The sequence below is a fragment of the Erpetoichthys calabaricus genome, chromosome 9, assembly GCF_900747795.2.
Source record: "Erpetoichthys calabaricus chromosome 9, fErpCal1.3, whole genome shotgun sequence".
Lineage (NCBI taxonomy): Eukaryota > Metazoa > Chordata > Cladistia > Polypteriformes > Polypteridae > Erpetoichthys > Erpetoichthys calabaricus.
In genome coordinates, this window is record NC_041402.2 from 103,241,230 (window position 1) to 103,252,988 (window position 11,759).

Genomic DNA, 11,759 nt, shown 5'->3' on the forward strand with positions numbered 1-11,759 from the left:
AGCAGCGCTACCAGTGTGCCACCGTGCCACCCTCAGTTTATCTTTGAGGTATAATTTTAAAACATATTACACTCCATTTATTACTTCTTTTCTTTTAAAATGAAATTGCAATGTGCAAGTGCTTCGTACTATGTGCCACTAAATATGACTTGTAAACAGACATACTGCAAATATTTCTTTAAATGTCGAATTTTGTGTAAGAGATTCACTACAAGGTTCTATTAGTTCCACAAATACCAAACTGTAGTTTGTCAAAGAATGACACTGACAGTTTGGTTTGGATTATGCTCTACTAATAACATATACTTTATAAAGTGAACCTTAAAGAATCATTGGCAGGATTCTTATGTGTGATTGAACGTATTGGGAAAAATCTTCACATTTAACCTTTTTGGTTGTTTTTTATTCTAATGCCTTACATGTTTTGTATGTGACATAAAACTTAGAATTTGTTGTTCATTCCTGGTATTTTATGAGCAAGTTGGAGCCCTGTAGGAGCTTTTGAGGCTTAAGCCACACATAGACGTGTCACTGTATGCCCCCATCTCCAAAAAAAGCAAAAAAAAACTGATAATATTACTACCACATGCACAATTAAAAGCATTTTCACACATTCTGAGGCAAAATCTTTTTTATTTAGTTTGAATTTAAATATGGAATGTTATCTTTTGTCCTAATCCTTTTTTTTTTACTAAGACCGTGTTCAGGACCACTTTTGCTCCCTATACACCCTCCTCTCTCAATATCTTCTGCTACTACCCCTGGAGCTCAGTTGTGCATATAATGAGGTTGCTGGAGGGTTTTGTAATGGTATTCTCTGGCCATTAGAATGACATTTAAATAACATGCCACTGACAATGTTCTATTAGTCTTGATTTGAGAGATGAATTGCCATGAACTATCACTGACTAGGTGTTACTGTGGGAAAACATGTTGGGAAAAAATGAAAATTTAAATAGAGCAGTTTAGATTATTTTTGAGGTGAGTAAGTAAGAAAGTCATCCTAATAATTGTATACAAACACAGGTTGGTAGAATAATTTATTACTTTGAGTACTCCCTTTATTCAGTGATCCCCTCTGTTTTTTGAGCAAAAAGTTGGTGAGAAGGGCTTAATTAAATTGAATTAAATAATTATGTAAAACTTTCAGAAATGTTAATTTATACCATATGAAATCTTGTCCCAGTATTAGTTATTAAGTGATGCATCTGTATATAAATAATAGCATACATAATATTCACACACCCACTTAATCCTAGTCAGAGTTTAGGGACTGGTGATGATCCTAGCAGCGTCATACACAAGGCAAAAAACAATCCTCTTCAAAGTGCCTGTCCACTCCAAGGCCCACACACCCATATAGCACAGGGCCAATTTAGAATTGAAACTTAGTCTAAAACACATGGATGTGAGAGGGAAAGTGAAGTATGGAAAGAAAAGACCCACACACACAAGGTTGCAAATTCCACACAAACAGTAACCAGGTATGAGATTCAAAAACAATTCACTGGATCAGTTTTAACCATTTAACTTACATGCCACACTATAAATAATACTAAATGTAAACAAGAAAGATAAAGTTAGCATGCAGTGAGCTAAGATGTGCAAATGCTCCTAAGATATATTCTTAATATTTGGCACAATGCTACACTTTAGACTTTAATTGTTTAGTTTGTAAGTAATCATGACATATTTCTCTGATGTTTGTACAGTGCAGAGGATTATCTGAGCATTGTGCATCCGACAAAACGCAGAAATATACAGATGCATCTGAAAGCTCAACCTCAGAAACTGAGAATGTGGCTAACTTCTTCTCACGCTGAATCAATGCAGAAAATCTCCGAACAGGATTCTTAGCTTTACGTTGTTCACTGTCTTCATATGCCCCAGTTAAAAAGACAAGTCCAGTTTCTTCATGTCTGTACCAATCAATTGCATAACTGCTCATACTTGTTGAGTAATTGCATGAAAGTTTTACAGATTCACCTTCATATAATGTCATGATTGAAGATGTTTGTGAAACCAGGTTCCCCAACACAATGTCTATTAAAACAAAGATCTGCTGTAAATAGTCACATTTGCTAAATTCATGAAAATAACAACTTCACAAATGGATAAAATGTAATTCAAAACACAATATTTATGTAAGTCCTTAGTATTTCTATGAAAGTGTTTTACAGCAGTGATTAACAGATCAACAGAGAAGCAGAATAACCTTTGCTGTAGAATAGTAAGTCATTAATCCCGAAACAGACTGAAGAGACATTTATTAACATTAAGTATTATACTGTATATTTAGAATGAAAGTGACATGACACAGCAAAGAAGGAGCACCATTTTTATATGAATGTTTTTACTGTTTAAACGACATTGAACATTTTCCTAGAAGCTGTACTTTTATTTTTGTATTTAATATTACACAGATTCTCATTCATGCATACTGTATATTCTTATGTTCCATTTATTCTCTGGTATACCACTGCCTTCCATAGCAGAAATAACTTATGTTTTAATGATCAAACTACAAAAAGCAATTCTAGAAAAAAGAATTGAAAGCTTTTTTTCTGTAATAAATTTTAATTATCATGCATACCATTAATATTAAAGTTAGAAAAGCTTGGAAAAGGTTATTACTATTATTATTAGTAACCCATCACAGCATTCAATGAAATAGTCTAAAGAAATGTTTTGGCTGGTTTATGTACCCTTTCAAAAAGGTCTCTTTACACAGTGGTAGAAAGAGCACAGTAATAAAAGGCAGTATCAGAGAAAACAGTGTTATATATTGTTAGTGTAGCATTTTTGGATGACGTATTGAGAGCTACTGAATACTTCTCTTCATTGACATTCCTTTCAAAGCCATCATAATCTTTCCTTGCAATAAATTTTGGTGCTTGCCTGGTGTGCTGAATGTACCAATAAAGACTGTATGTGCTTGAACGGCTTTCAATGTTACATTCTAAAGTTACAGGAAACGTGTCTAATGAATTAGCTGTTGCCTCTTGAGATAACTTGTTCTGCTTACTTCCACCTGAAGATGACAGCATATTCAGAGTTAAATAGCAAAAGCAAATAATAATAATAATAATAATAATAATAATAATAATAATAATAATAATAATAATAATAATAATCAGCATTAAAAAGAATTGTTTACCAAGAATGACTGAAATAATAAACCAGATGTGAATCCAAGTGATATTTCTTTTTCTTTCCATCCCAGTTGAACTATGGATGGGTCAATTGTCTGCTGATTTTAAAAACCTGCCTAATTAAAAGAAAACAAAAAATAAAATGAAACTGATAAAACAGATGCTTTTTAGCAGGCCACAATGCTGAGTCTGACTCTTCTTATTGGTGCCTGTGCTGACAAACCGGTAGGCTTGTGGCTTTTGTGGAATGAGTTGATTGGGAGGGATAAGTGTGTGAGCAGCAAGGAAATGATGCTTGATTCCTGTTGATAAGACATACTTGGTAAAGTCTCATAATTGAACAATTAACATTGAATTAAAAACTTTTTTTCACCATTCCTGTATTTTTAAATGCTACAATTATCAAGGTGGTGATGTTAAGAAATATTTATTTTTCATTGCATCATAATTTTTGATTTTATCTTTGAGGTACTATTTTAAAATGAACAAAAATACAAATTGTTAATGACTTCTTTTTTTATGAAATAAAATTGCAAAGTGCAAGTACTTAATGCTGTATGCCACTATAGCATACATCTGGTAAATAACTCAAACATATACTGTACATAATTTTTAACCAGAAATACTGTAAATGTTGAACTGAAATGCTGAATTTCAAATGAGAGAGACTACTGGGTACTTAGTATGAGTTTCAAAAAATTCAAACTGTAGACACTTAGAATTCTATGAGGAGGCAACAAAAGGATACGATCAAAGTGGAGCATATGATATTATTTATCTGGACTTTCAGAAAGCATTTGATAAGGTGCCACACGAGAGGTTGGGCATCAAATTAAAACAAGTGGGAGTTCAGGGTGATGTTTTTAGATGGGTGCTGCACTGTCTCAGACACAGGAAGCATAGGATGATGGTGCGAGGAACCTCATCAGAACTGGCCAATGTTAAGAGTGGTGTTCCACAGGGGTCAGTGCTAGGGCGCTGCTATTTTTAATATATATAAATGATTTAGATAGGAATATAAGTAACAGGCTGGTTAAGTTTGCAGATGATACCAAGATAGGATTGGAAAATTGTTAAGGGTAAATTTCGCGCAAACATTAGAAAGTTTTTCTTTACACAAAAAATAATAGGCACTTGGAATAAGCTACCAAGTAGTGTGGTAGACAGTAAGACGTTGAGGACTTTCAAAACTCGACTTGATGTTTTTTTGGAAGAAATAAGTGGATAAGACTGGCGAGCTTTGTTGGGCTGAGTGGCTTGTTCTCGTCTAGAGTTTTCTAATGTTCACTGTAGACACTGACTTTTTGCCTTGTATTACATTGCCATCAGGCAATTGGTTGGACATATTGAAATAAATGTGAAAATGTATTCTTCTATGTCCTAATATTCAGCATCTTTTGATTTGTACACTCTTGTAAATAGTTGCCTATCAGTAGTGTGGCAATCTTGTAATAAAGGAAATCATTTCACACACATTTTGAAATATTTTTCCCAGTTCTCTATTATTAAACTGCTTACTGCTCAATTACTTGTTAATTTGAAATCTGGACAAAAACAATAATACATATGGTAACAGAGAAAATAATAAATACCTTTTCAAAGTATAATGACTATTTTTGTGAAGTATGCCTATTTTCTGCCATTCACACAGATTTATTTTCTGGGTAACACTGCTTACTTTCACATCTTAAAGATGTTCATGAATGTTAATTGCCAACTCTAAATTGGTCTAGTATGAGTTTGAGTGGTTAGGTGTGCTTTATGGTTTACTACATCTGGTTATGCGTTTTGAAAAATTATAATTTTCTGTATTCAACCAGCTTTGTCACAGCCTCACATTTCTTAACCAACGGCAAAATAGGATCATAGACCATTAATATTTTAAAAGAATAACTTGGTCATAATGGGATAACATATGCATGCGATATGTTACTCTAAAACTGAAGAGGTGCTATATCAATAAAATGTATTACTGTATTATTATTATTATTATTATTATTAATATATTAATTAGTTTGACTTACTGTCATTAACATTTGCTTATGATTATATACTTCTAGAAAACTATTGTCAATTATTGTTTTTTCATAAGTAACCTTAGAGGTTAAGTGCTATGTAACTAGTGTGTGTTTTATAATGATACTGCAGTGGATAAGTGGCTAAGTTGGAATGTGTAACATAAATTATATGTCATACAGTATATCACTGCAGAGTCTGAATGCCATTTCTTAGTGTGTGCTTCAAAATAAAACGTTCAGGCTAAAATAAATGCAGAAAAGGGATATACTATTCCAGCATTAACTATAATGATAGCATTCAAGTAATTAGTCACTAAAAAATTTACTAATGGAGATTCAAAATCCTACATAGTAACAAAGAATAAATAAAAAATAAACTAGAAACACATAGATGTTTACAGGTTTACACAGGTTAACAGATCTTCCCTTACTTGCACTTTCATTTGTTTCCTTTATGATGTATTATGAGAACCTAAAACCTAATACTCAAGCTCAGAGAACAAACTTTGTCAAATTGAACAAAGCATTGTCTTGTAAATTTCAATACTTGTTTTCGCCACTCCACTTGGTGTCAGGAAATACAAAGTAAAGGAAGCAAACCCAGATTCTTTGTGTCATAAAATGTGAGAAAACACACCTGTGGAATCTTCTTTATTAATATCAAAGATTTTTGAACAATATTATAATAATATTGAAACTTTTCTAACCCCAAAAGATAGCTAATGTAAATGTAACTTACTTATCCCATATGGTTCAATTTCCTATAACTGCATTGCAGCTCATGTTGAACTAGATTAAGTCTATTTGGAAAAAATGGAAATACAGGGTACATGTCTTCTTGATTCTTTCAGTTATAAAACTTACAAAAAAGATTCACTGTAAAAAAAAAAACAAACACTTTTACTTTTTACATTTTTGACAGACAGGGTAAGTTGGCTATAGCTCACAAAACCATGACATCTTTGCTGTAAGCTGTTTATGCATTTAGAAAAAAACTGGCAGTTTTCAGAATTTTTCTTTCATTTTCATTGCCTTGCTTTGCAATCATTGTACATAAACTGACTCTTTCTCTTTAGTAATTCCGCAAAAAGGGTTTGTAATTGGGGACTTTTTAAAATTCAATTTTTTTCTTACTGTAAGGCCTTTTATTAAAGTACCAAAATTTGTAGCTATTACAGCAATGACCTGAACTACGCTGTACTACTGGTCTTTTCCAGTCATCATTTTTTAAGCAATTCCCTCTGCCCAACGTTTTTTCTCTTCTGTTTCATTCTATTTCAGCTTTCTCAATACTCAGGGCTGGCATACTAAAGGCATACTAAAAATAAGACAGGGCACCTTTTGTAACCAAAAAAAGTAAATGATTAAGCAATTTACACAGTAAATTGCATTCTGCCACAGAATGTTTTCTGTGCTAACCTCTATTATTTTTTTTATTTTAAATTCTACTAACATCTAAAATAAAGTAAAATTTGCTGTTGAAAGTCCTTATTGGATCAATAATCTTCTTACTACTTTAAAAATTTGCATTGTTTGGCGCTCGTAAAGGCTCTGCTAATGTTTTAGTAAATGTATTCAGTGCATTCAGTGATGGCAGTTTTTTCAACAGTGTATGTACATGGAACATATGCTGTATATTCTTTTGTGCCTCTGCCAGTAGATTTGATGTTTTCAAAACTCATGTTACAGGACTTAAGCTCCCAATGACACAAGGTGATCAAGCCACATAGATACTGTCATTGTATTTAACCAGGTTAATTGGGACCAAGACCATATTTGAAGCTAAAGAATTAGTGTAGCAAATTTTCTACTTTTTTGCATCAGTCTAATTATTTGGCATCCTTTGCTGTTTGAAATAAATGCCACAAGCTTAACACTTCAAGCAAAGAACTTAGTATAACTGGAAGTACTGATGAATTTAAGAAGGCAACAAAGTAGTTGAAAGAGCAGAGAAGTGATGGACATTTTGGGGGAATGTTGGTGAATGTATGAGCTTTAGTAAAAAGCATTGAGGTTGCCAATACATTTCCTCTAGAAATAGAAGTATGCATTTGAAAAAAAAGAATGCATTTTTATATGAAAGCAAAGATCATGCTGTGCAAGATCTGAAACAGAATTTCAAACTAAATATTGTGGGAAAAACCCGAGAAAAACAAGTCAAAAGACAAGAAAAAGGTTTGGGGACCGCCCCCGTATATTGCCCTAAGACAAAATATGAAAAATGAACAGATCAAAAGTCTTCAAGATTGAAAATGCAATTGACAGTTTTACTTTGTGAAAATGATTGTTTAAATACAGACAGGATTATGGGAAAAGGAAATGGTTGGCATGAAGTGACGTTATGAACAGGAACCGGAAATAATGTCATTGAAGTGAGCCGGAAGTGATGTCGTTGACGATGGCCGGAAGTGACGTAGTTGCGGGCATTTTGATACCCGGAAGTGGAGGCCATTATTTTTCTTCGGGTTTTCTGTAGAAAGAAGAGATCCAGGTAAGTACCACGTGACACCTATATCTCGCGATAGTTCACTCACCTTTAGGCTCTTTGACTGCCTCCTACTTGCACGTGTGTGACAATATGCTCTTTAACATTTTGAGCTGGACTAACCAGTCAACAGAAGAAAGAGTTGTTCAACTACAGGAACTTCATTCTATGTTAGCATGTCTCTGTGAAGTACACAAGTTTGCAGATTTAGATAGGGAGGAACTATTGAAACATTGCAAAGGCCTGTGGCCTCATGCATAACGGCGTGCGTAGAATTCATACTAAAATATGGTGCACGGACAAAAGTGGAAATGTGTGCACGAACAAAAAATTCAGATCCATCAAACTTTGCGTAAGCCCACTTCAGTTACATAAATCCATGTCAGCATGAAAAGTATCGTTCGTGCATGTGCCTGCCACCCCACCCTGACTCCGCCCAGAATTTTGCATATTTTAATATGCAAATCAATATAAACAGCCCTTTCCATTCAGTGTTCGATTAAAAGACAATGGAAAATAATTTTATATATTGCAGAAATGCTATCTGAGTCCTCAAAACTCAGATGAGATGAGGAAAATCGGGCAGGTTCTGTTTAACAAAGTTTCTAATTTGAAAATAGTGAAAGAAATGTGTTGCTGGAAAGTTAAATTTGTAATGTAATTGTTCATAGGATGCAAAGATGTTGTCTATGTAAAGATCTCTAAGTAATTTAATCCCAAATGTTTTCCAGATATTAAAAACTGTTTATGTTTGCGAAGATTGAAAAAGGTGGTTCTCATGCAGAGGTCCCACAGATAAAAGATTCTCTATCTTAAAATGCTTTCTACATTGGTTCCATATTCTGAGTGAGTGAAGCACAATTGGGTTATTAGTACAGTATATCAGTGATAACTTGCATTAATAGGGGTACAAAGCAGGGAATATAAAGAAGTACTGCAGGATTTTATTTCTATTGCGCACCAAGCCTGAGTATGTTCATCTATTTGTGTCCAGGTTTTTATAGCTTGTATGTTTGCTGCCCAGTAATAAAACTGAAAGTTGAGTAGAGCCATGTCACCTTAGCCTTAGGTCTTTGTAGGTTCGCTCTTTGAATACGTGGATGTTTTAAGTTCCAAATAAATGAGGTTATGGTTGAATCTAATTGCTTAAAAAATGATTTATTGATGTATATTGGAATGTTTTGAAATAAAAAGAGAAGCTTAGGAAGGATATTCATCTTAACAATGTTAATTCTTCCAGCTAGATTGAAATGAAGGGTTGACCATTTATGCAAGTCTTGCTTAATTTTGTCCATACAGACGGCAAAATTTTGTTGATAAAGAGTTTTATGTTTACTTGTGATATTTATCCCTAGGTATTTAAACTGATCTGCAATGATAAAAGGGAAGGTGTCCAATCCAATATTGTATGCTTGTGAATTCACTGGAAAGAGCACAGCTTTTATTCAAATTGATTCTGAGACCAGAGATCTTTTGAAATTCTGTAAGTGCTGTTAAGACTTCAAGCACAGTATTTTGTGGGTCAGATATATATAGTACCATATCATCTGCATATAGAGAAATTTTCTGTACAAGTCCTTCTCTGATAATCCCCTTTATCTGATAAGCATTTCGACAGTGAACTGCCAGTGGTTCAATGGTGATTGCAAATAGCAGTGGTGACAAACTGGCAAGGGGCATCCTTGTCTGGTACCACGTTCTAGTTTAAAGTAGTCTGAACAAATGCTGTTAATACAAACTGAAGCTTCTGGATTGGTATACAGTAGTTTGATCCATGCACAAATGTTTGGGCCAAACCCAAATTTCTCTAATGTAGTGGAAAGGTAGTTCCATTCAATCATTTTACAATCCCTCCCTTTCAAAGATCCAAGAGGACAATGGGAGAAGGATCTCTCACTCAACATATCAGAAAAGGAGTGGTAGGTAGCAATGCAGAAAATTCACTATAGCTCCATATGCGCAAAACATACAATTATTCAACTCAAAATTATATATCAAGCACATATGTCTCTCTTAAAACTGTCTAAAATATTTCCAGGGCAAGATCCAACCTGCAAACGCTGCATTCAATTTCCAGCCTCACTGAGTCACATGTTTTGGGCCTGCACCAAATTAACATCATTCTGGACCAAAATTTTTAAATGCCTTTCAGACAGCCTTGACGTCACACTCCCTCCTAACCCATTAACAGCTGTGTTTGGTGTTTTTCCAGATGGGCTTAAAGTGGAGAAGGACAAACAAACTGTGATTGCCTTTACTACACTATTGGCACGCAGACTTACTTTGCTAAACTGGAAGAATCCTAACTCTCCTCTTTTAAGTCAGTGGGTAACTGATGTTTTATATTATTTGAAACTGGACAAAAATCAAATTTTCACTTAGTGGATCTGTGCAGAACTTTTTCAAAACCTGGCAGGATCTAATCAATAATATTTTAGAATAAGCTCTTAAAGCACTGAGGAAGCAGATTCTCTTCCCATTTCTTTTTCTTCTCCATTTATCTTTATCTGCCTATTAAACTCATAACTTTATTTATTTTTACTAGCTTTAAGTTTTACTCCATTGGCCATGCTCTCTTTTTCAGGGGTGGGGGTTGATTTGTTTTCAATCCTAATTTTTGTAAGAAATTGATCTATTTGTATGGAATGATTACAATAAAATTTAAAAAAAAAAAAAGACAATGGAAAAGCACATAAAAAAAGAATTTCAGCGAATGCGAAGTTGAGGCAAGGAAAAACATGCCATTTGTTGGCTTAAGCAGTGGTGTAAACAACAAAAGGAAGTCAATCAAGTGACACAGAGTGCGGAGAAACTCAAAAGTTCAAGTTCAGAAAGTCGCACAGTGCCCGAAATAAAAACGAAGTGGTCAGATATCAAAATCGCCATAAAAAGGAGAGTTGTTGCCCACCATCTGAGTGTCATACAGAAGTGTATTAGGGTAAAGAGAAAAGAAAAAAAATAGGGACACAGTGAAAAAGCGACAAAATGTGTACTTCAGTCTTATAGATTAATTTGTCATTAAAGTAGAACACTGTGATCTTAATCTTAAAATCAATGTATAATTTAATACAGTTTCTTAGAGCCCATCATAAAGTAGCACTTTAAATGCTTCGTATTGTATGTGTTCTTCTATGTGCTTTATGTGTGTGAATCAGTATGTGTTTCTTAAACGGACTTTCTCTTACACTGACAGGACACAGCATACATTACGTTCATGATATTACAGCTCTCTGAATAATTTAAATAGTTACTTGATATCATGTTCATGGGAAATGAATTAAAGCATGTATTAAACAAGGGGGCAAGGTGCTCCAGTGGTAGCGATGAGCTGGGTCCCTGCCAGAGATTGTTCCTGGCCTCCGCAAGGTGCTTGCTGGTACATGCGCGACTCTCAATGAAATAATTTATTGCAGCAGTACTGTCTCTTTTCGTGTCCTTCCTTTTCTTTCTCCAAGTAACCAATCGGTACCCAATAACTTCAGTAATAAATGTCAAGCCATCTGTAAGCTTACAATGCCGATTCTTCAAAACTTTGAAGGAACATTAAAATATCTTCATAGTACATGTTTAATTATTTCATCCATCTATCCATCCAGGGTCTCACCTATCCCAGCAAGCATACAGCATGAGGCGGGAACAATCCTTGATGGGCCGCCAGCTCATTGCTACTGCTGCATCACTGTACTCACACATTTAATTACTAAGAGTATACATTATTTAAATGAAGTTAAAAATGTATCTGTATAATGTAATATACATACTTTAATGCATTTCATCTTAAAAATAATATCAAAAGCTCTAAGAAGATGGCTTTTGGAAATCTAAATCAACTTAGAAGCCAATCGTCATCATCTGTAAATACTCACAATCTTCAATTGAATTGAATTCCTATATTGTTATTGTATGGTACATTGAGAGTTAATATGCAAATCCTCCATACACTTACAGTAAGTTTATAAGCATAAGTACAATATACATCTTGCCTGGAGAAGGGGCCTGAGTTGCCTCGAAGGCTTGCATATTGTAATCTTTTTAGTTAGCCAATAAAAGGTGTCATTTTGCTTGACTTTTCACTATATATATATATATATATATATATATATA

At 34.0% G+C, this 11,759-nt stretch overlaps 1 gene segment (V, D, J or C); it reads right to left on the reverse strand.

Moving 5' to 3' along the window:
• Positions 1–2,592: 2,592 nt before the first annotated feature.
• LOC114658027 (T cell receptor alpha variable 26-2-like) lies at positions 2,593–3,344 on the reverse strand. The segment is given in 2 exon segments: positions 2,593–3,031; positions 3,158–3,344. Coding segments are annotated over 2 exon segments (369 nt in total).
• Between the last annotated feature and the right edge of the window lie 8,415 nt (positions 3,345–11,759).